Source organism: Lasiosphaeria miniovina, assembly GCF_030549165.1.
Source record: "Lasiosphaeria miniovina strain SMH2392-1A chromosome Unknown B0T26scaffold_2, whole genome shotgun sequence".
NCBI classification, from domain to species: domain Eukaryota; kingdom Fungi; phylum Ascomycota; class Sordariomycetes; order Sordariales; family Lasiosphaeriaceae; genus Lasiosphaeria; species Lasiosphaeria miniovina.
The window spans coordinates 7,041,274-7,065,477 of NW_026848221.1; the positions used below are offsets into that span (position 1 = coordinate 7,041,274).

General features: G+C 55.8%; 5 protein-coding genes and 1 non-coding gene across 6 annotated transcripts; 5 read left to right on the forward strand and 1 right to left on the reverse strand.

The window, feature by feature from the left end:
- Nucleotides 1-440: 440 nt before the first annotated feature.
- B0T26DRAFT_t64 lies at nt 441-531 on the forward strand. The gene has a single exon. It is a non-coding gene; the product is annotated as a tRNA-Ala (tRNA).
- On the reverse strand, nt 441-2,184 carry B0T26DRAFT_699467 (uncharacterized protein). Its single transcript, XM_060441468.1, has one exon. It carries the CDS (start codon nt 1,861-1,863, stop codon nt 925-927), a length of 939 nt encoding a protein of 312 aa, XP_060301690.1. The 5' UTR covers nt 1,864-2,184; the 3' UTR covers nt 441-924.
- Nucleotides 2,185-4,159: 1,975 nt separating this feature from the next.
- B0T26DRAFT_748996 (uncharacterized protein) lies at nt 4,160-5,233 on the forward strand (the record flags this gene model as incomplete). Its single annotated transcript, XM_060445040.1, has 3 exons — nt 4,160-4,251; nt 4,327-4,471; nt 4,550-5,233. The coding sequence occupies 3 exons, from the start codon at nt 4,160-4,162 to the stop codon at nt 5,231-5,233; spliced, it is 921 nt and encodes a 306-aa protein (XP_060301691.1).
- Nucleotides 5,234-6,881: 1,648 nt separating this feature from the next.
- B0T26DRAFT_699470 (phosphatidic acid phosphatase type 2/haloperoxidase) lies at nt 6,882-8,515 on the forward strand. Its single transcript, XM_060441469.1, has 2 exons — nt 6,882-7,092; nt 7,165-8,515. The coding sequence occupies exons 1-2, from the start codon at nt 6,901-6,903 to the stop codon at nt 8,203-8,205; spliced, it is 1,233 nt and encodes a 410-aa protein (XP_060301692.1). The 5' UTR covers nt 6,882-6,900; the 3' UTR covers nt 8,206-8,515.
- Nucleotides 8,516-11,476: 2,961 nt separating this feature from the next.
- Nucleotides 11,477-13,088, forward strand: B0T26DRAFT_748999 (uncharacterized protein; the record flags this gene model as incomplete). Its single annotated transcript, XM_060445041.1, has 5 exons — nt 11,477-11,563; nt 11,627-11,877; nt 11,950-12,103; nt 12,175-12,616; nt 12,709-13,088. 5 exons carry the CDS (start codon nt 11,477-11,479, stop codon nt 13,086-13,088), a joined length of 1,314 nt encoding a protein of 437 aa, XP_060301693.1.
- A 742-nt stretch (nt 13,089-13,830) lies between these two features.
- Nucleotides 13,831-15,226, forward strand: B0T26DRAFT_636063 (uncharacterized protein; the record flags this gene model as incomplete). Its single annotated transcript, XM_060436789.1, has 3 exons — nt 13,831-14,013; nt 14,080-14,812; nt 14,964-15,226. 3 exons carry the CDS (start codon nt 13,831-13,833, stop codon nt 15,224-15,226), a joined length of 1,179 nt encoding a protein of 392 aa, XP_060301694.1.
- Between the last annotated feature and the right edge of the window lie 8,978 nt (nt 15,227-24,204).

Consider the following 24,204-nt stretch of genomic DNA (forward strand, 5'->3'; position numbering starts at 1 on the left):
ACGATGCATAATTGCTTTGGAAACCCTGAATGGTTGGACACTGAAGCGTTTCCAGAGTAGAAACAGAATAGGCAAATAGTAAAAGCGGGAAAATGCCCCTATGCTGCTGAGAAGCCCTATAAAGCGCATAAAGTAATTATTCAAGTGGAGAGAGTGAGGAATTCGTTCCACGTATGAATGCACCGCGCGTAGTTAACCCACGCCTACTGAATGATGCAGTATGAAATTCCGACTCATAACCAATATTGTTGAGAGTGAAATAGTATTTCCGATGTCTGCGCTATTTTGTTCAAGAATAAAAAGAAACCCCGCGTAGCCCATTTGCTGCTTGAATCTCAATGGCAGCAGAGAGTTGTGTCGGCAACGGACCAAAATCCACCCCCCTCTGTGAGGGAGTTTTGAGGGAGTTTAGAGCTCTACTATCCACCAATCCCCATTTAGGGTGCATGGTCTAGTGGTATGATTTCTGTTTTGCAATGCCTCGGCACCCAGCTCTACAGACGGTCCCGCGTTCGATCCGCGGTGCATCCAATTTTTGTCGTCTTCGAAGACGGCGACCAGTTCTTTTTAGGCTTCCCAGCGAACTGAACTCTCTTTGCTTGCGAAACAGCCAGCACTCATTCATTCACAAATATCCGCCCCTGCTCGCCTTTTTCCTATTGGTGGCTTTCCCAAATGATCTACCCAGTTCCAATTGAACAGGAGCTCTTTTTATTTTTATTTTTGCCAACCGCCTAATTAACTACCTCGGGGGTTTGCTTGCGAAACAGCCAGCACTCATTCATTCACAAACATCCGCCCCTACTCGCCTTTTCCTATTAGCGGCTTTCCCAAGTCATCTACCCAGTTCCAATTGAACAGCAGCTCTTTTATTTTTATTTTTGCCGACTACCTAATTAACCACCTCGGGGGTTTTCACGATAATCATGTCTCGCCGGCCTCGCCCTCTATCCGCCGCAGCATATCTATCACGGCCGGGAACAGCTTCCGCACCCAGATGACATACCCCCCCAGACTCAAGTGCACATGGTCAACAAGATGAGCATCGACTAGGACGTCCTCCGCCGGCGGCAAGAACACGACGCGCTCGTTCCCCAGTTCCGCATTCAGGCCGCGGACCACGTCGACGAGCTTGTCGTTCGCCGCGTCCGTCAGCGCCCGCGAGAAGTCCTTCCGCGGGAACAGGCCCGTCAGGAGGACTCTGGACGGCACCACCCTCGGTGACGGCGACGGCACGAGCAGCAGGCTACGCACCATCGTCCGCAGCGCGTCGAGGTCGCCGTCTCGCAGCCCCTTCTTGGGCGCCAGGTTGTTGGTGCCCGCCTGCACGACCCACAGCTTGACGCCACCGCGCGCCGCGAGCAGTGACGCCAGCGCCGGCAGGTCCTCAGTCCCGCTCGTGCCCGCGCTCCCCACGAGCCGGTACGACATGTTCTGCACCTTGTCGCCGCCCACGCCGGCATTGAAGACGCCGTCCAGTCTGGCCATTGGTCGCCGCGCTCGTTTTGCTGCTGCTAGCGGCTCGCTGGCGTCCGGCTCGGCCGAGTCTGCCGACGCCAGCGCGGCCAGTGCGGCGTCGCTCAGCATGGCCAGCGACGGCCACGGCGCGATCAGGCTTGGCGACTCGCCCGTCGTCGTCATGCGCTCCAGCATCGAGTCGCCGAGCAGCACCACGGTTGGCTTGATGGAACCCTGGCGCTGCAGCAGCGGGATGTGCTCATCCTGCGACGTGTCGTGCGACCGCGCTTTGTATTTGGCCTGCGGCCGCAGCAGCGCCTCGACATCTGCAAGGACGGGGACGGGGACGGGGACGGGGACGGGGACGGGGACGGCGTCGTCGGGCGGCGCGGCTAATGCTTCCATTGTGTGTGAGATTGCGGTTGGGGCTGTGGTTTGACGTCGTAGTCTGGCTGGTGTAAATAGGAACAGATGGAGAGTGGACCGTGTGGATTGCAGTTTGTACCTTGTCGCCCAGATTTGAGCCACTTTGAGCCACTCTTTAACACAGTCGGCTTACTCCGTCGTCTTACGTTTGACCTTTGTTTGAAGATGTGTTGGTTGAACCAACAGAACAATAAGCGGCGGAGGCGGCGGCAGGAGGCGCAGGGCTACCGGGTCTATATAAGGAACCCTTCGGCTTCGTCCTTTGAACCTTTTTCTAGCCTAGATAGACAATTCAATGCGCTGTCAACTCCGATCATGAGCAACACACCTCCTGTCAAGACCGGGGTGTTTATTGTCCACACGAGGTGATGGATTAATTTTTCGAGGAAAAGAAATATATGCTAGGTAGATACTTGAACTTCGCGGAGCAACGGCGTGAGTCACTTGCCGCTAAGCTGACCGTGGGCCGCGCGGCTGGCGTTTTTCGGGCTAGTGGGCGAGGTGAAGCACCAAATATCGGCCCAACGGTTGGTGTTGCGCACAATGCAGCTCAATTAAAGTGTATCCAAATCTTCTCTATTGCAAAAAAAAAGGAAAAGAAGACCTTATTTATCCCTCGAACAAAAGACCGTTATTAGGCAACAATGTAGGCATCAAGGCCTATATAGAGGCCGATCATCGTTGGTGGTCTAGTTGGTGGCAAAGTTCCGTCAGGAGGGCGTTATTACGTAACAGTTGGCTCTCCGCCTTCCGAAGTGATGTGTCTCAGACATGTGTCTCAATTTCACCACCGCCATGGATGATTTCCGGGCCGAGGGCCTTGCTTCGTTGATGCCGGCCTCACTCACCCATGATAAAACTGGCCACAACTCGACACCTAAAACCGAGTTTCTCACCAGCCACTGTTATTGTTATCGCAATTTCAGTGTCAAAATAGCAAATATTAAAGTATACATTTCGTACTGGTTTGACGACGTTTTCTGTCCTCTTGCTTTACCGGCGCATTAATTATCTGCCATGCATATTCGTCGGACGGTAGGTCAACTGAGCAGCGAACGAGCGAAATCGTCTGTATTCCATGTATTCCATGATCGCGTCAGATGCACGGGTTCGTATATCCACCAGATTGTGGACGGCCTCCTGAACCGGGAATACCGAAGCAAAGGTAAGCAGGTCCGTGAATTTGGTCGCAGGTTCTGCATGCCCGTTCTGTCGTTTGTGCGTTGACACAGGGGGCCTTCCCTGTGGCAGAGGGAAGGAAGGGTGTGATGTGATGCTTGTGTGCAGCAGCTACTGGTCAAAGCCTACTGAATTCTAAACCGGCAAATGCTATCCATAATGCTCAAACACGTGGGCTGAGCTGAGTGTCATGATTTGACTTTAATTAGTTGGTCAGGATAAGGGGCGGGGTGAAAGTACGGTAACAAGTTTCCCAAGACTGCCAGGAACAAGAATCCCAGCCAGTGTAAACCGGCCAATATGACAATCTTTTAGTGCCGGCCGAGAAACCGAGACGGGATAGAGGGTGGTCGCGTTTGTGACGAGCACGGTGCTGGTGGTCACGTTTGTGACGAGCACGGTGCTGGTGGTCACGTTTGTGATGAGCACCATGCTGCTGCTGCGGCACAAGCGCCCTAGACTCCAAGTCAAACTATTGTCTCACCTGCATTGCGTCTCTTCTGCCCTACCGTCCTGGCCAAGCTAGTGGCTGCGCTGCGGAAAGGCTAGGACGAAAGAGACGACGTGACGGCAGCTGGCCTGTTCTGGTTGGCTGCCATTTCGAGCTATCAAGACCCAACAGGCGCTACCGCCTCGGACTCACCCGAGTTGCCAACGGAACTCGTCCTTGCTGCAACAACCGCGTGCGGGGGAACATGGCCTTATGCAGCTCGCAGTTGTTATTGTCGACTGCAATGCTGTTCTTGTGTCGGCGTAGTGTCCCATGTCCTTGACACGGCTATTATTGCGCTTTTGAGGCTTGCTCTTGCCAGCGTCCGCCTTGCCCTTTTCGGTATTCAGCTTTCAGCTTCCATCCCCGGCGCACCTCTGGGAGTCCTCCCTCAATATGCCTCTCGCGTCGCGACGACGGACCTGGAGATCAGTGTCTGGAGACTCGCAGGCTTTAAGTATAAAGATGGCGTAATATGACTGTCGAAAGAACTCGTATCGGGAGTAACTCTTCATTTGATTTCAATCGGGACAATCACAGTCTCACATCCCCGACCCCGAAAAAGCCCGAACTCCTTCTCTAAATTCTCACCAATTGCCAAACACCATGGCAGGCCCCCCGCTGATGATCGGACATCTCGAAACCTGGCTGCACACGCAGAACAGAATCTGGGACGTCGCGCCGAGCAATGGCGGGTGGTAAGTTCTCCGCCTTCAAAAATGCTTGGTCGGGACTCGGCAGCTTCTAGGAGCTAATCAACGGCACACTTGCAGGGAGCGTTGGGCACAGCTCGACTACTGCGCGTACCTCATCAGCCTTGGCCGCCGAACCATTGTGGAGAACCGGACGTACGTGAACCAGAATCTGCGGAACGACATTACCGTGTTTGGCGGAACCGAGTGGTGCATCGAGCTCAAGGTGTACAACCACACGAGCGAGACGTTCCCCGAGTACCGCAACAAGCTCCAGGGCGACCAGCTCAAGCTCGAGGGCTAGCCTCTGGCCCTAGACTTCGCCCACCACGTCAAACTCTCCATCGGCATTGCCGCCATCAACCCCATCCTCGACGTGATCCAAGACACGCACCCCCTCATTGACCACACCAACATCATTGACCAATATGCTGACGACCTCTTCGGGGCCTACTCCCACCGCGTCGTCCAAGACCCCACCGGGCACTACTGGCTGATATCCTATCTCGTGGTGCAGGATCCCGTGGTCCCTGTCGGCGGTGGCGGTGGCGGTCTCGGCGGTGGCGGTCTCGGCGGAGGAGGTGGAAGTGGAGGCGGCGGTGGTGGTGGAGGCGGCGGTGGTGGTGGAGGCGGCGGCGGCAGCGGCGGCAGCGGCGGCACCACGACGTCTACTACGGGCCCCATCGGTGGCGGCACCCTTGGAGGGTCTAGCAGCAGCAGCAGCGGATCCAAGCCCGCCCCTAGCGGCGGCGGCGGCTGGCCGACCGGGACCATGGGCAAGACCACCACCACTACCACGGTCCCTATCTCGACACCGACTACGAATCCTGCTCCGGTGTCAGTCAAGTCGCCCTTGCCCACCGGCCCGTCGACCCCTGTTGTCGGCGGCAGCACGTCGTCCATCAGCGGCCCCAAGGCAGGTGGCACGTCAACGTCGGTCCCTATCACCCCCTCGGTACCCCCCACCACCAGCAAGAAAGTAGTCTGAGAAACGGTCGTGTGACGAGGTTGGGCGAGTGGCCCAAGCACTGTGTGGTTGATGTGTTGCCACTGTGTGGTTGATGTGTTGCTTTACTGTTTGTTTTTATTTATTTGCAACAAGTAAGCTAGTAGTGAATACGAAGGTGTAAATGAGATAACAATCATAAAGGAACTCGGCAACTAACTCCGTAACCTAGGGATAAGGGGGGCTCATTAATCTCGATTAATACGAGTAAAAACGAAGAAGCATGAAATATTGTTGTACGACTGTTAAATTAAAACAAAGCACTTTGCAAAAGATGATTAATCTAAGTATTGAGTGTGATCTCTGCCCGATGCCGGCTGGTTAATTAACGAATTAACTAAATTGTAAAAAATTTGGTGTTAGAGGAACCCCCGGTTAATGGCGGCCTTAGCGTGAGGGTCCTAAGGCAGCAAAACGCCTTGGCCGTTAAATTTGTGCATTTCCAAAGTCTTGATGGCTGTTATTGTCGATATAGCAGTTGCATTTACTTACTTACCCGATTGAATCCGCTCTCCTGCTTTGTATACTCTGGCCCAGTCGATAACCACAATGGTGATTGGAAGCCTTTTTGGTTCATTTTCATTTTCATGTTGTTTTCTTGGTACCCAGGGGGCCGGGCATTTGCTATCTCTGCCCAGTTACACACAAGACAGTCCACGACTCAAATCAAGACTGAAGAGCAATGCGAGAACTCCCATGTGTTTTAATTGAAGACCCCCAAAGTGCAAAAATGCCTGCGAAAAATCAACCACAATAATATTAAAGATTGTCAGTATTGAAATATTCTTTGTTTGAATGGTTTCTGGTTGGATGGTTTTCTGGTTGGATGGTTTTCTGGTTGGATGGTTTTCTGGTTGGATGGTTTTCTGGTCGAATGGTTTTCTGGTCGGATGGCTTTCTGGTCGGATAGGTTCGTCTGGTTACAGCAGCCACAGGCACCGGTAGCGGCCGGAGCTAAGCTTCCAGGTTCCCGCTTGCCCTCGAGCATGCCAAGTTTTCAGGGGCTTGGCATTGAGAAACGCGGGGCATGATGTCACCGGCTGGCCAATCGACGGCTCATTTGGCTCGACGCCCCCTTCCTCTTTCATCATTTGCAACACCAACGCATCTTTCTGCCTGTGCCTTCCTTCTCCATTGCAGCGCAACGTGCAATTGGGTTAAAGGCGTTTCATGCATTAATGGTCCACCATAGAGAGGAGTCGGAGAGCACAGACCAGCCATGCCGTGCGCTTTGCACGCGGGCAAGCCTGCTCCTTTCCGCCAATCTGGTTGTTTGATGACGTCAAGTCACAAACAGCCCGATCGCGATGCAGCTGCGTGTAACGAGAGCAGCCCGACCTGGGATGGCGGCCGGCCACACTAGCTGCTTGGACTGGCGTGCGTTCCCGTGCCTTGGCTGGAAAGCTTGATTGTGCCAAGAACCTCCGTCCACAATACAAAACCGCCCGAACGTCTTGCCAGTTTTGTCGGGTTCTCTTTGCTCTTCTGCACTCGATTCTAGCTTTGCACCGCCGTCCCCAGACTCGGGTATTTCTGCCAGCATCCACCCGGTCGTCGCCGACCACACTTCGAGTCTTTGCGAGATCCCCCCCCCCCCCCCCCCCCCCCCCCGGGCGCCCCCCCCCAGGCCCCCCAGGCCGACCCTCACGATGGGCCTCTTCAACCGCCAACCCCGCAATGGCCCCGTCATTGCTCCCAACGCCGCCGCCGCCAATGGCCACGGTAATCGCGCCCATCGCGAGCCCTACACCATGATGACCAGGCCGAGCTTTGGCCAGTGGGTCAGGGCTACCTGGCTCGACATTGTCACAATGGCTGTCATGGGCGCCATCGGTCTGGGCGTATGTTCTCTCGAAACCCTTCTCGTTCTGCCGCCGCACAAGTTGACACTCTGCGTGTGAAAAAAAAAATAGGTCTACTGGGCAAAGCCGGCCCCGACGCGCTCCTTCGCCGTCACCTTCGCCGACGGCGAGGTCGTGTATCCCGAGTTCGCCTATCCCATGCGCAAGGAGATCATCCCCATCTGGCTCGCCGCCTTGCTCGCCTCCATCATCCCCATCTTCCTCATCCTCGTCATGCAGGTCCGCATCCGCTCCTTCTGGGACGCCAACAACGCCATCATCGGCCTGCTCTACAGCCTCGTCACAGCCGCCGTCTTCCAGGTCTTTGTCAAGTGGCTCATCGGCGGCCTGCGCCCCCACTTCCTGACCGTGTGCCAGCCCGACGTGTCGCTGGCCTCCAACGCGCCCGGAATCGCGGGCGAGGGATACAACGCCAAGGGTTTCACCGAGATCTACTACACGCGCGAGATCTGCACGGGCGACCAGAAGCAGATCAACGACTCGCTCGAGAGCATGCCCAGCGGCCACACCACGGCCGCCTTTGCCGGCTTCGTCTACCTGTCGCTGTACCTCAACGCCAAGCTCAAGGTCTTCTCCAACTACCACCCGGCCATGTGGAAGCTCGTCGCCATCTGGGCCCCCATCCTCGGCGCCTGCCTGATCGGCGGCGCCCTGACCATCGACGAGTTCCACAACTGGTACGACGTCCTCGCCGGCGCCACCATCGGCACCGTCATGGCCTTCAGCGCCTACCGCATGACGTACGCCTCGGTGTGGGACTGGCGCTGGAACCACATCCCCCTCAGCAGAGTGACTCCCCTGCCCTACGGCGGCGCCCCCGAGCTGGCCGGCGCCACCTTCACGCGCCGCGTCGGCTGGGGCGTCAGCGGCGCCGGCTTCCCCTTCACCGGCGAGCACGGCTTTGCCGGCGACCACCTGCACAACGGCCATCACAACGGCCACCACGACGCGGTGCCCGTCGGCAGCGGCGCTAACGGGGGAGGCGTCTTCACTAGGAAACCCGTTGGCCCCAGCGGCGTTAGGGGTGCCGGCGACAATATGGTTAGAGGCGGAGAAATATATGGTTTAGGGGCGGAGAAATATGTGGTTTAGGGGCGGAGAAATTCCACGGTTCCATGGCCATGATTGCAATGAACGAAATTGGTGCTTGGATGGGCTGCTCTGTTTTCATGCGAGTGAATGTGGGGTGAGGCGGCTGTGGCGGAAACAGATGGAACCACCGCCAGCGCGGGATCCAAAGGTTTTACGAGGGGTTGTTGTTTCTTTTCTACAGACTCGGCATGTTTCTCGGCACAAGTGGCAGGCGTAGGAAATACCCTTTCTAGTAATGTAATGGTAACGATTATTTCAATATAGATTCCGGCCGGGTGTGATAAGGGAATCAAAGGTGCTTTGGCAGCCCAACATCTCACTCGCCTAAGTACACAATAATGCTGGATAATACCTGGTCGCCACCCGACGTGCCTTGGATTCCCAGAACTTCATTAACAGACGACAGGAGAGAGACACAGCGGAGGTTCTATATCTCTAGGTAGGTAGCCAACTATAGTTAAAATACCTACATCGTTAAATTGTCCGTGGCTTCGTTCCAACCTCCCGCATACTATTCGTCAAAGTTCGGCCTGGATCCGCCGGCCGCTCCCGCCCATCTCCACCCTTAGCTCCTGTTCAGAGCCCGGAACATGGGGGGAATTGCGGCTCACAATAGCTGTCATTGAACGGAATATCAAACAAGAAGTAGTGGTCTGTCAGTAGCTACTGGACAAGCCACGCTCGACAAGCAAAGCAAACTGTCCCGCATGGCAATGCGCCCCAAAGAGGCCGAGAGGGAGAGATCCACACAAGACACACCGCAAATACCCGCATGTCTTGTGTGGAAATGGAGCTAGAACCTCGCTCCTTGCTAAGTTTTTTGCTGCGGTGGCGCCAACGTTTGGCCTGGGGATTTGCTGGCTGAAAACAGTCCCTTCGCGCTTCAACTTTTGGCCGAGGAGAGCCGAGCCTGTCCGCTCTGGCATGCTCTACCTGCCATATTGACGATTGGTGTACGGCTAGCTTCCTGTCGTGATTTGAGTACAGCGTCGACTGTAGGCCTGGTGGTGAAGAGCCGGCTGGGCGTGGTTGACAACCAGCTGTGCTATAATTAATCAACGGCGACGCTCAGTCTGGCCAGAAGCTGGCAATGAGTCTTTGGATGAGAGTAGCGGTGAACTAACAGTTGACCGACCGACCACAATCTGCCGCCGCCATCCAGAACGCGGTAGGCCATGTTCTTGTTCTGGTGCAGAACCACCAAGCGTATCTGGCACCAGTAGGACATCCACGATCTCGCCCACCCTCTCATAGACTCGATAGGCCGCCAGGGAGATGCGGCCGGCAGAGAGATGCGGCCGGCAGAGAGATGCGGCCGGCAGAGAGATGCGGCCGGCACTAGGGAGATGCGGCCGGCACTCTGGGGTTGGGGTTTTCGTATCTGCGGCCGCATCTCGGTCACACAAAGCAAACAGCACAGGGCCCCACAGATATCGCGGCTCAGCACACATGTCAGAGTTGAAAAACGCCCATCACATGCTCTTGGCGGGACGGCCTAGGCTATGCTGGGCCAGTTAGCTTTCCCGGTACCCGAATCCACAGATGCCTCCCGTCCATCGCGTGGGCTTGTGGCTAGGCCTGGGCTTGTGGCTAGGTCTGGGCTTGTGGCCTGGAATGGTATCATTGGATCGGGGAACGAGAAGAAAGACTAAAAAGACGCAAAGGTGGTGGAGCTGAATCTGGTTCCATTGCTTGACCTGCTCTGCCTGTTTTGTCCCTGGCAGTGGTTCTCCAGGCACCTATGTACTGTAGGTAGGTACAAATGTTTGCTCTCTGTTTTCTGTTGTCTCTCTCGTTACGGTTGGTTGGCATGCTTGCAGCCGCTTCTAGCCAGCTACGAGAGAGGCAATGATGACCAGTGCATCCTCACTGGTCTAGCCTGGTCCCCCCCACACCCTAAATACCCCCGTAGATCATGATAGAAAAGAACAGGTTGATCAAAGCCTCGACACTGCGGACCCACCCTCAACTGTGCGTGGCGGGCTGGCTGCTGGCTGCTGGCTGCTGGCTGGCTGACCTTGCACAGCCTACGGCTTAGGTACCTAGCTAGGCCAGGTCTAGAGGTGCGGGCAGGAGGCCTTGTGGTGTCGGCAACTACCGGTGCGGGGGCTAATGATGAGCTGCTCCACGTCCTCGATCGAGGTGGCGTCGTCGGCCTCCTTCGACAGCCAGGCGATGACGCCGGCGCAACGGCGGAGCGTCTGTTGCTGGATCCGCACTTGGGCGTGCAGCTCGTCGATGAACTTGGTCTGCTCACCAAGGAACCGTCGCAAGGTGGCGATCTCCTTCTCCTGCGCCGCGATGGTCAACGATAGCTGCTGCACCCCTGGGGGAGGGGCCGTCATGTTCATCTTGCTGTCTAAGGAGAAGCAGCGCGTTAGCAGGAGACTGGGGTGTTCTGGGTCTGGAAGTGCTGGGGCTTACTCTTGGGCACGACGGTCATGGGAAGTGTTGCGGGTCTCGCGAGGGCTGGCTGAAGCTTTGTCTCGAGTGCTGGAGAGGTCAGGATGACTTGGAGCGAGATCAGAAGAGGATATAGAGGATGGCAAATCTCGCTTCTTATGTTGTTTTCTGCTCCTGTCCGTTGCATAATGTATGCGTTATGTCTTTCCATATTCTGTCTTTCCACATGCTGCACGGAAACGTTCAGGGAGACAATAGTTGACCTGCATACACGCGGTTCGCCTTGTCCTTGCGCCCAAGTGCTGCACCCACCTGCGCTCGCCTGGCATGCGCTAGACTGGACTACGTGCGTTGACAAACACTAGCCCCCGCGGTTAGTATCAACGGCTGTATCCACAGAGACGTCGAGTGAACTTGGCTACTCCACCTGCCGCCCCGACGGCCGTAATACTTTCGCCGCGTGCCCTGTTCCGAGGACACGAGCAACTAGCAAGCCGCTCGCAGGCGTATCGACGTCTCATAGTTCCCAGGCAGAGTTTGACTCTGCATCTGGTCACATAGCCTCGTGTTCACCTGCGATGTAACGTCCGCTTCTGGCCAGGCAGCCAGCCTCTCGAGATGGGACCGGGACCGGGACCGGGACCGGACTGGGGCTGGGACCGGGACTAGCATCCCCACAGAGTAAACCTCCTGTCGTCGTAGTAAGCACGACTCGGTGAGACATGATTTCTCCCAGAACATCTCACCTGCAGTTAGCCGCCTCGTCGTCAAACTTTCCATCCATCCCTTTCCTCTCACCGCAGGCCAGCTTTACTCACCATCAAACTTTCTCTCCGGGGTTTGTTGCCACAGGATCGAGCATCAGACAATGGGCCCGGAGACGACGGAGCACTCGGCCGGCGACTCGGCCGGCGACTTGGATGCGACCATCTTCAGCCTCCGAGGCGAGTCCATGGTCAGCACGTACACGCGAGCCAAGATTGCGTTTTACAGGCGGCATATCATAGCCGAGACCTAGAAGGCCAACCTGCTGGCCAGGCTAGAGGTGGCATCGGCGGCGTTCGAAGGGGACGGCCTCTCCAACTGCCGGAGGGCAAACATCCTGGCCTTCAAGAAGTTCACGGCAGCCGAGGCCCAGCGGAGCGGGGGCGAGAAGCTGATGGTCCAGCTCGCGGCCCTCAGCTCAGTCGAGCTGCAGCTGTTCGCCATCGCCAAGACGGCCATACAGCTGGCCGACCTCAGCCTACTCAGGGCGTTGTACGTTAAGACGTACGTCACCCACAACCCACCCTCTAAGCAGTAACACGGGATCATTATCGGCCACCTCATCTACCGAGACAGGCGGGCCGACCTGCCAGCAGTCCTCAGATGCAAGATCGTGCCCCATCTCTATGCAGAGGCGGTAACCCTCGTGCCTAGCCAGGGCCTTCTCGTGCAACATCCGCCACCGCCGCAAGCCGACAGGATCGATCTCGATCTGCGCGTCCCAGTCCCGGTGCCCCCCATGCCGCGCAGATGCAAACACCGAGTGGCGCATCCGTATTTACACTCCCATACACATCCAAGTCTACCTCTACATCTACGCCCGCATCTACACTCCGACACCCACTGCCGAGCTCAGGCCCCCAAAACGCCAGCATTAATACCAGCACCAGCACCAGCACCAGCAACAACACTCACACCAACACCCGCACCAGCACCAGCAACAAAACTCACGCCAACACCCGCAATGACAACACTAGCACTGGCATGAGCAATGTACTAGCCACTGTGAGACTGAGGCTCCCAAAGGCGGATTTCCTATCTGCTCTGCTGTCCCAAGCATATGTGGCCATGTACTCGGCCCGGGAACTCGTGGGCATGGTGCAGCTCCGCACCGACAACATCGAGTTCACGCTGCAGGCGCGGGGGCGCTACCACTCCAGCGTCATCTGTGTGCCGGGGGTGCCGACCAACTTCCGGGTGATCCTGGACAGGCAGGCGCTAGGGTGTCAGCGGGGGGTTGACGGTGAGTTTCTTCTCGCTCCATTTTCTTTTCTGTCCGTTTCTTTCTCGCCACTAGAGTCTATATCAGACAGAGCTAACGCACCAACCCTGCAGCCAACAGCACCCGTGTCCTGATGTCGCTGGGCGACCTGGCGGCGCTGCTGCCGCAGGGCCCCGCGACCGCCTTCATCCACATCCAGTACGGAGTCATCGTGTACGCGGGCAACAACTGCGAGATTGTTTGGGATAGTCGCGAGGTGCCGGCCTTCACGAGCCGGCTCGCCGCCATGGGCTGCTGGATCCAGACCGTTCGCCACGTCCTCGACGGGCTGCCGCCCATGCTGCTCAGGGCGGCTGCTCATACTGCAACTGCTGGTGTTGCCGGTGTTGCCGATTTTGCCGGTGTTGCTGGTGTTGCTGGTGTTGCTGGTGTTGCTGGTGTTGCTGGTGTTGCTGGTGTTGCTGGTGTTGCTACTCTACCTGCTGGTGGTTAGTTGGTACTGCTTTCGGTCGAATTGGATTGTTAACGGAAAATGTGGAAAATGTAGAAAGCGGTTACAATACAATACTTGGTTGGCTTGGACTTGCTCTGGTCCTGCAACCACTCTGCTGTGTATAGTCCCACACAAGTTACCACTTACCACTTACACTTACAGGCACTGATCGAAAGACGTTACAAACCAGCAATTGCGTGCTCTCTGCTTTTGCCAACCCGAAGATGGACTGGCCGCGAGGGCTGCCGATAGCCGCGCCGCTCCGTGTGTCGGCCTGCATGAGCCATGACGCGATTCACCCCGCGCATAGCAGCATCACGAGCCGCCAATCTCGGTTGACGGTGCGGCACCCTTGCCTGCGGGTGCTGCCCAGTCGACTTAGATCCGGCTGCTATGTCCGAGCATGTGCCGTGGGGGGCCGTGGCCGCATGTGCCGTGGGGGCCGTGGCCGCGGCTTCTCCTGCCGATGCCGCCGTGCTGGGGCTGCCGCGTCTGATTGGCACCTCGTTGTCCTGTCAAGGGGGTAGAGCGTGTTGCGTGTTCTTGCACAGACAAGCACGCCATCCATGGCTGCGAATGGGTGCCGTATAAAGCCTGTCGTGATATCTACGAAGGGCGTGGTCAGTCAGGTGAAAAGCCCAAGACGACAAGGGACAGCATTGAATCGTCTTTGCAGCAAAGACTCACCAGACATTGCCACCCCAGTTCTGTACCGACCCTGCCGAGCAACCAGACTACCACAATGGCTCCCCACGCAGAAGAGACCGTCTCGGCCGAAACCCTGGCCCCCGTCCTAGTGCCCGTCTCGGCCGCGAAGCTCCAAGCAACCGTCGCGCCGGGCGAGAAAGATGGCTACGGTACTCTCTTCGCCCTCAAGGTCGACAGGGACGCCGAAGACGGGAAGAAGGGGCATCCGGCAGCCCGGGTAAGCTTCTCCCGATATACCCATTCCCGCCGCCAACCAAGAGAGCTGACACAGTCTTCCGCCCAGTACCCGCACTACCTGCCTACCTGGGACGCCTACGAAAAGGACCCTCCGCTCGAGCCGCGGGCGCACCACGACCCCGGGCTCGACGCCGACACGGCGTACCCGGAGCTGCTCGGCGCGGGCACGCAGCTCACCAACCTCACGCCGACGATCGGCAGCGAGGTGCGCGGGATCCAGCTCAGCAGCCTCGGCGCGGCCGGCCGGGCGCAGCTGGCGCACCTCGTGGCGTCGCGCAAGGTGGTGGCGTTCCGCGACCAGGACTTTGCCGACCTGCCCATAGCCGACGCGCTCGACTTTGGCCGCTCCTTCGGCCCGCTGCACGTGCACCCGACGGCCGGGGTCGCCGCGGGATACCCCGAGACTCTGATCGTGCACCGCGGCGCCGGCGACGACTCGGTCGACCGCTACTTCGCCGGGCGCACGTCGACAGTGGCGTGGCACAGCGACGTGTCGTACGAGGCGCAGCCGCCGGCGGTGACGCTGCTGTACGCGCTCGAGAAGCCCGTCGTCGGCGGCGACACGCTGTTCGCCGACGCCGTCGAGGCCTACAACCGCCTGTCGCCAGCCTTCCAGCAGCGCCTCCACGGCCTGCGCGCCGTGCACTCGGCCGTCGAGCAGGCCAACGGCAGCCTCGCCCGCGGCGGGCTGCTGCGCAGAGACCCCGTCAAGAACGAGCACCCCATTGTGCGCACGCACCCCGTCACGGGCGAAAAGGGGCTGTTCGTCAACAGGGGCTGTGAGTCTACCCACCACTCTTTATTTAACAGCGCTGTCACAAGCCAAGATGCACCTCTGTTGAAATCATTGGACCGACCTCTATTAAAATCATTGGACCGACCTCTATCGAAATCATTGGACCGACCTGCTAACAACCCTTGCCCTGCCAGTTACGCGCGAGATTGTGGGGCTCAAGAAGGAGGAGTCGGACGCGCTGCTGAACTTCCTGTACGACCACCTCGCGTACGGCGCCGACTTCCACGCGCGCGTGCGGTGGGAGGACAAGACGGTCGTGCTGTGGGACAACCGCGTCACACAGCACTCGGCCCTGGTCGACTGGCGCAACGGCGAGCGCCGGCACCTGGCCCGCATCACGCCCACGGGCGAGCGGCCGGTCGAGACGCCGTTTGTTGGCGCCGGGCGGCGTAATTAGGGGTGCGGTCGAGGATGGGCGGATGGCCTTAGTCTGCCTAGGTATGTGTATTGTGCAAATCTCTGGTTATTGTGCAAATTTCTGGTTATTGTGCAAATCTTTGGTTGTTTACCTATTCGTCACGGTAAATACATTCTGATCATTATTCGGTTAACATCCCGAAGTGGTGGCTCGGGTAATCAGCAGAAAGATTTCTTATCCATTTCCCAATGGCTCCCGTCGTGACTACCTCCTTTTCGGGTGTCTGGTCTGTTTTCATTAGATCTAGGTGCTTGTATGGTTAAATGCAAGGTACCTTCGGCTCCGCTACCCCTTCTTCTATATCGAAAATATTTTTCTTTTAGCCGCTTCTACACCCCTCAACGCGGGTGGTTGGGATCCTCCCATACGAAGACGGCCGGCGCTCCTCCAACGGCGGATCCTCGAGCCACTGTAGTGCTGTGTGAGTAAGGTAAACGGGGCTCCGGGATGGGGATGGAAAGCGGAGGTAGGTAATTACCGTCTTGACGTGGTCGAAGGGCTCGGCACTGAGTCCAAAGTTTCTGAGACCGTATTCAAGCACATGTACATAATTTCGTTGGGGATCAAGAGGCGACCACTCGTTAGCCTAGACGGGCACGGTTGTGTCAGGATGGAAGCCAGGCGCAGCGTCTCGTGCAGGTGCTTGCTGTCGTGCTGAGATGTGTTGCCGCGCGACAAGATCTGCAGCCGCGTGGCCATGACATCGCGCGCCTCGGCCCACCTGTTTCACCACCCCAAAATCGACAACCACCCATACTTATAGTCACGTAATCATTCGTTACCTTTAATCAGTCCGGATCAGCCCCGGATCAGCAGCACTGTTTTGCGAGAAGGGGCTCAGAACTGGGACATTTGAACCTCCATAATAGTCACCTCCCAAAACTTCACGTCTTGCCAAGGCCAATGATCCCACTTTTGACACTGACCGCGATTTTAGGCCACTAAACCAACCTCTGGGCTACTGATTCTCCTTTTGGAATATACTAGTACATGTTATAAGAGAAACAAGAAACAAGCTCAAAACTCAGCTGTTGCGTAGCTCGCTTGTCACCCAAAGTGAGAAACACAAGGAGCTGAGAATGCATAGGCTGGTACAAGCGTCATGCCATCTCCGTATGGGCTTCGATGAGCGGCGTCGCAGTTTCAATAACGCACTGACCATGGTCAAAGACTGCTGGCCCGTCCCGCTCAGAACCGCCATATATGATCCGGCATTATGAGATGCACAACAAGCTCTTCTTCCGCACGTGCAATCACTTTGTGCACATTATGTTGCCTCATGCAAAGAAGGGAACCCGCTGATTCCACACGAAACCGTGAACTGGGACTTCCCCATGATTTTGTACGAAGCTGGATGGCAAGAACCATCTGATTGACTAAAAACTTTCAGAAGTGGAATGTGCTAAATTTACTTAAAGGTACTGCTACGAAAGGGCTTTGCCGGCGTTGATCAATGACCTCCTCTTGCTAGCTGAGGAGTACTATCTCCAACACCTCGATAAAGGCGGGGGCTATCGCATTCTAGCTGACATCTATGGCGGCATCGGGTCTCTCCACACCGAGTCGAACATGTCTCAGGAAGCATACGAGAGCTTTCGCAAGGAGCGGGATTACATCTAACCGGCTTTCAGCTCTGGTGAGCTCTAACGCCCAAATGTCTGGGAAGTCTTTGGCCTCGCCCGCCTCGGCAATGGGGTTCACGGACTCAATCGATATCAAGAGCGGAAGAATACTGCTACAAGGCGCTGAAGGTATGGGACGGCCTACCAGGAGATCGCACCGTGTACACGACCAACCTCGCGACTTGTTTATGGCTACCAGGACGGCTGGGGGAGGCCGAGAAGAGACTTCAACCGCTCGTGAAGGACATAGAGGATGCAACCAACTTCAGGTAGGTGCAGAGCAAGCAAGCAAGCAACATGGACACATCGGCTGCCCGGCGGCAAGCCGACTTTCTATTGGACTGAATATGTGCTTTTGGCTCTGGGTAATGTCCAAATCAGCCAAGCTCTCACCCTGACGGAAGAGGGCAAGAAGAAGGAAGCAGAGGCCAAGTACAAGGATGCTATGGAGACTCACCTGCAGTCCCTCAAGCTGTACATGCTCACGATTGGGCCCCGACATCACCGAACAGGAGACACGTACTACAAAATTGGCTAGCATTTCCACCACCGGGGTAACTATGCCGCGGCATTGTGAGTATAGCGCCTGGATAAAACCACGTTGGTTGATCGCTCCACGACAGCCTGGAAAGAACAATGCTCGACAAAGCGCTAGAAAGTTATTCGATGAATCCCGTACACCTAAAAAATGAGATTACTCGGACTCGATACAAGAGGGGCTGCATCTACCAGGACATGGGAGAACGACAGAAAGGCAGAACGAACTTACGAGATGATCTAGATATTCGATCTGTTCGTACCCGGGCAATGCCTTGTGCAATACTTTCTCTATCTCGGGGAAACGGACTTTTTTGACGTAGTGGTCGTCGTTTGCAGAGTCGGGGCCGATAGTGGTTTTGGCTTTGAGAAAACAGAAACCGTGCTTTTCCAGCTCAAAGTCATCACGACAGTCCTGTGCATCCGTGATAGTAAGACTCTGGTAGTCGAGACGATTGTTAGTTGCGTCTGCGCCAGGAATGTGGTCGACTGAAAAATCCGTGGTGAAAGGTTTCTCACGGAGATAGAGAGAATCCTTCTTCAAATAGGGAAGGTTCACAGGAATGCCGGCAATTTCAGTCATTTCTGCTAGTAATGGAGGCTTGCGCTGTTTGGCACCGAGCCGTGGTCATTGAGGACCATCCACTCCATACGCAATGGATGTTAGGGCAATTAAGAAGGACAAGGGCCCCGCAATGGACAAATCTGGGGACGCAGGCTGGCACATTAGGGGGTGGCCAAACTAGAACTATTAGTTGGATCCAATGGATACACGGCGATAACGAGCGAGGTAATAGATGCCAGCTAATTCGAAACGGGTGAGCGCATCCTGAAGGCCTTTCTAAGGTGCCGACATGACCTCGCATGACAGAGGAGGGTGCGGCTCATTGCAAGCCTTGCATCCGAGGCCACAAGTCAGCCAATTTCGCTGCAGCTACTTTCCAAGAACGGGGCACAAAAGACACCGGCCAATGCTGTCCAGAAGATGTCACTCCAACCCCAACCCCCACCCAACCTCCTTTCATCCCGGTACACAACCTCACACATTGTGCCGCAATATGCGTTTTTGCGCTATCCCGCATCATCTATCTGCCCTACGTCTCTCGGTAGTTTCGTTACTAGTTGAAAGTGGAGGATCCAGGGTCCCGTTTACGAAACAAAGAGAAGCGGCATGCTTCTTATCTTCCTGATCGTGGTGTTGAAATAATTGGTCAAAACTGATCCATTGATGTGTCTGGCCAACTCCGCATTCTGCCTTTGGCTGGCGGAGTTGGAGTGAGCCAGATCTGAGGGGGTGGTTGTTGGCGTCTAGGCTGCGATCTCTTTATCATTACGCCTATCAGCCTCATCATGCGCCGATTGGCCCATCTACCACGACAAGTATGCCGCTCTACCATAGTAGCCGGAGCTAATATCAACTAAATTGAGCCCTGTTCATCCACACGATGACTGCTATAGAAACCGTGATGGAGCCGGCAGAGGTAGTGATGGAGGAAAAGTTCCTAGAAAAGTGCACCTTCATCTACCACACTGCAGGCCCTGAATGGCTTCACAAATTCCGCAGGGGCCAGATTTGTACTTTCACTGAGAGCCGTGGTAATGCTGGAGGGTTTCCGCAAGGCACGCCCACGGCCCGCTGCTGACGATGCGATCAGCATCGATTCCGGCGACATCAAACGATGCATGGTCTTTGACATGCGCCCAGAGTGTCGTTCGTTCTTCTCATTCCTCACCCTCCCCAGGTTCTCGCCTGACCGCTAACCCACGATGCCAACAAGGGACCTGCTTCTTCGCCCTCCTCAACCTGCCGCGACTCGCAGTCGTCAGACGTCCACTCTGCCCGCATCGAAGCCGAGGCAGTCGTGCACGCCACAACCGGCATCTCGAGCGTGCTGCTATGCTGACCTTGTTGAACTACGGGCTTGATCCGAACACGGTGAATTTCAGGCGGCCCAACTCAGCGGGACCGAAGAACGCTCTAGCGTTGCACCACGCAGTGCGGCGCGGGGATAGTGAAATAGTTGGGGTCCTGCTCCAGCGCGGGGTGAAAATGGTACTGAATGTGGATGGGGTGACGCCGTTGCAGATGGCCGAGAGGAGGATCCAGCTTACGGGCATGCCCATAGCAATGGCGCTCAGGGCATGGCTTGACGAGAGGGAGCTTCGTTGGGATCATGTACACGAGCCGACAGCCGTCAAGGAAGAAAGGACCAGGCTTCAATACACCGGTTCAAGTATCCATTTTTCTGCGTCTTGTTGTTCAGGGCCTCCTTCCCAACCCACGGCGTCTACACGGCGTTCTAATATTCAAGAATTCAGGGTACTGAACAGCGGCAGAAGGGTCGTTTGCAGATCTAAGCGCGAGCCTAGAGAGCAAAGACTGACTTAATTCTCTAGTAGTCGGGAATAGCAAGACATAAAATGCAAGAGGTAAAGTGGAACTGCTTATTTTCGTGGAGTGGGCTCATTTTAACCAAAGGGCCCAAAAATGGTCCCGTGCAAGCAAAGGGCCTAGAATTGGGACACTCGCACACGCAATAGCTACCACCTAGAACTCTATGGACAATTCGTCTCGCCTTCGGCTTGGGAATGCTTATATCTGTCAAATAGAAGCAGGGTTCGACCCCTGGGTCGAACCCAGGGACCTAGTCAGCTTGTGTGAGGATGCCTGGCACAGCCAGCAATCCAACCACTAAGCCACAAAGGCTTCGTCAGATGCATGGCAGTTGGTTCATGCAAAAAGGTCTATAAAGGCGTCGTGCACGCCGGTAGAGAGCAGAGAGCCTAGGGTGTCTAGGGCACCTGAGACCTCGAGAAAATCCTGGGACTCCCGTTTCCCTCTATAAAGGGTAGCTCTATACATTCTAGTATTGGTCCCCGCCCAGGCGAATCTATCTAGTACTACGTACGCTTTCCCTACAACCTAACTTATCCCAGCTTCCCCGTTCCCCGACCCTATTCCTCCCTGGGCTCATTCGCGCCACCACCCTCTGCCACAGCTTGGCCGCTATCCCGCTTGAAAAAATCCACAAGGTTTTACGTCGACTTTTTGGCAAGGAGGACAGGTTTCGATCTACCAAGTATCGTCCCCATCTTGCTGACGTTAAGCCTCCACGATCTAGAGGCTTCACGTCGTTCCGCGGTGCTATTGGACTCGCCCGCGAGGCTGGCATCTCTGAGAATAGCGCCCTCAGCGCCGGATTGCCCAAGTCCAAACACGGACAACCTTCTCCACTTCGAGCCCTTTCCGGATTTGGATGTCGGTGCGCTTACTATGACGGTGCCTGCCTGCGATACAACTGGTAGAAGGGGAGATAACTCTTTTGTTTTGGGGTCTCCACCCAAGCCGCTCTTTCCCGAGTCATCCCCACTGGATTTACCGTCTCTCCGTCTCTCTGTACCAGTGGAAAGTAGTCCGTGGGGGTATGCCACGGTGACGGGGCCGGGGGTGGCACCGTGACAGGGTTTATGATAGAAAATGGATTGAAACTCGAGGATAAGACTCCCAGAATAGAAGTACTCGCAGAGTTATGGGACACAATGAATATGAATTGATGGTAGCTACCATAATGCTTACTTATGTTAACCGTGATACTAGGAAACACGAAGTAACTTGTATCTTACTTACCGCGTTCAGTTGCTTAGTTGTATAGCTAGATCGCGACAGGTCCTGCCCAGTTCCAAGTCTTTGAGCAGCTCCCAAGTGACGCCCTCCTCGGGTGGGAAGTTTGGTAGTCTCTCTCGTAGCTAACTCAAACTCAGCTGTCTGAAAAGTCGAGCCATCTGTCTTGCGAGGTGGTTTCGAGAAGGCGAGTGTTTTTTTTCCAGGATGCGCTGGTGACTGTCTGGGTCTGAGATGGGGGATTTGAAATATTTCAGCAAGGTTTTCTCCCGAGGCGGGCGCCTGCGTCAGGAAAGGTGGTAGTGGTCATGGTGTGTTAGCTTGTGATTTTGAGATATGCTCTCGCTGCTCGAGGGGTTCCAAGGTGGCTCTCCGGCTATAGTTGCGGGAAATACTTGCCGTGTACTCCATTTCTTTCCCTCTTCCCTACGCTATGCTCACGATATCAAGAGATTGTCTTCAAGCATGCGGAATATGACCCCAGGCAAGGGGCTTATTTACGATATGAAGAGAAGAAGAGCCTGAGAAACAACGCATCTTAGAGTAGACCCACTACAGTGGGTCCCACTGGGAACAAGACTATTTTTCGACCGCTGCCTCGCCGTCCGCTGCAAAGTTCACTTTCGCAACAAGACCAGATACGCGACTAAATGGCGAAAGCACATTCGCAACAAAACCACATACGCGACTAAATAGCGAAGGCACATTCGCAACAAAACCACGTACACGACCAAACAGTTTTACACAAGAAAAAGGAACCTCTCTGCCAAACAATGGAGGCCTTTCTTAGCCCCATCACCTTGATCTTCCTCCCGCAGCCAGCCACCATAGAGGAGCAGATGATTCAAGGTCTTACCGAATATAATTTGCTTCCCTCTATCCTTGTCTTGATGGGGAAATAGCCAAGTTGCCGGGGCTAATTAACTATTGGAATTTATCAAGCAGAAGGGCCTCGAAGGTTCTAGATAGAGACTTCGCCACCAACTTCGCCACCACAATAGTAGTATAAGAACGGGCTTTCTGGCACTGCCAGAAAGCTAGAGAGAAGAACAGACATCTACAATCCATCACTTGAACCACCAGTTTTCGGCGTGCAGCCACGCCCTGTTGAGTCCAGTACCGGTACCCTGGTGAATCCAACATTAACATCGAGTTCCTGGCTGCCATTAATTCAAGCCGTGTAGGTTAGCTGCTGGTGAATGAGAAATGGGAAAGCAGGGCACATACTCCATGGCTAAGTGCTCTTGTTCTTTGAATTCTCCGTAGAGACGGTTATGGGGCCCGCTGCAATGCATTCCTGGATCACCTATTCCAGCGCTATCGCTCTGTGCGCATTTCTCCTCATGGTCTGCGCTGCTGATCCGGGCGTCTTTTCCGAACTTCCGGCCCTGGTGCACGTCGAGCAACATGCGAGCACCCGAGACGGGACTGCGAACCCGGGCGAGAACCCGTCATTCCAGAGGCCTGTGCACGAGCTCCAAGGCTTTGAGGACGGCAAGCAGTACCCGTTTACATCGCCGGGGCAGCCAACTTTACCCTCGTGGACCGCGCAAACAACTACTCGATAAAATGTGGTGACCGAGATGTCACGGGCGACATCGACTTTATCACGGCGGACGATTACGACTTTCACCACTGCGACTATGGCCCGATTCTCTCTTCTCCCAACGAGGGACATCTGGTTCTTTTATACCGGTACCTGCAGGGCTTCGATGTGCTACAGTTGCTCCACCAGTGGATCTGCACACAACAAGATAATTCGTATCCGTGAGTGCCTTATGAACCTGAAAGAAGCTTTCTCGAACTAACACCAAGCCCGGCGGACCTACATTGGGACCGCCGAATGGAACGAATGGAACTTCACCGCCCCTTTGGACTGTCCCAATGATCCAAAAGAGCACCCTCCTTAGGGGCAGAGGGGCCGGTTGTCAACTGCACCTTGTCCAAGGACGAACAGACTCCAGTCACCCGAACCGTGGCTTGGATCTCCCCGACACCGGCCGTGACAGAAATCCCAATCCAGCCCAATAATGCGTCTGTCCCATCGATGGAAGCTCCTCCCCGGAATAGCAACGAGAGGCGGTGCATTGGGGGATCTTTCACCTACCCGGGATGGCATGTCGAGCGATTCGCAAGCGACACGGCAGGAGGCAGCGGCATTAACCTCAACCTGCGCCACGCGGCAGCCAACCACTCTGTGAGCTGCAGTACTAAGACGTGGCAATAACGGAGACCTCGTGTGCGCGCAGGCCGACGGTGAACGGAACAAGTACAGATTGCTCACAGCACCGGACATCGAAATTCACTTTGACCGCTCAACTCGCGAGCTTAGTGTCAGTGAGGCCTGGGTATGCGCCGGCGACCTTGTTGAAGTGCCAAAGTAAAACAAGTGCCAAAGTAAAACAAATGCCCATTCGCTTGGCCCTGCCCCGACTGACCCGGCAGCAGACAGACAATAAAAGCCGCTAGCTATACAAAGATACCCCCCGAATGCACCGGGGATTCCTGCCTCAGCCGCTCCTTCGACATCAAAGGGGCTCTCACGGAGCCCGTCTCGCTGAGCCCGCCCGGGCCGCCTCCACCCGCCGGGGACATCACCCCGATCTGGAACATTGTCACGCGCAGCGGAGTCGTGGACTTTGACCTCCTCAACTACGCCAACGACATCACGACGCACTGCCACGTCGAAGCGGAGCCGTTCACCAACTACACCAACCTCACGGGCGACCTGTCGACGTTTGGATACGGACGGCGCAGAAAGGCACTCCTTTTGGTTGAGTCCCTGCAGCGCTTCTATCTTTTTTTGGGCAAGAACTGAAGGTCGAGTGCCCCGTGGGCTCGGGCGACTTCATGCATCTTGGCCATGTTTCGGAAGAAATCCAGCACCGGCTGCAGCATCTTTTTGCCCGGGGTGATGACGGCCGTCGAAGCATCAATGCCGGAAATAACACACTTGATTTCGACCCCAGCTGGAGGGATTACCTCTGGTTTTACGAGTTCTTCGACGGCGATACTGGGCATGGGCTCGGCGATACTGGGCGTGGGCTCGGCGCAACTCATCAGTGCGGCTAGACGAGGCTTATCGCTCGCATGATTCATGACACTAGGTAGGTAGCGCGTTTTTCTCACGGGGCTCAACCATGTGCTTCTTTATGTTATACTTGGGCGTCTACTAA

Excerpts from the sequence above, each read along its gene's own strand:
- B0T26DRAFT_699467 (XM_060441468.1), bottom strand. The coding sequence starts at position 1,863 with ATGGAAGCATTAGCCGCGCCGCCCGACGACGCCGTCCCCGTCCCCGTC.
- B0T26DRAFT_699470 (XM_060441469.1), top strand. The coding sequence starts at position 6,901 with ATGGGCCTCTTCAACCGCCAACCCCGCAATGGCCCCGTCATTGCTCCC. Across the intron at positions 7,093-7,164 it reads TGGGCGCCATCGGTCTGGGC|GTCTACTGGGCAAAGCCGGC; the intron begins GTATGTTCTCTC and ends AAAAAAAAATAG.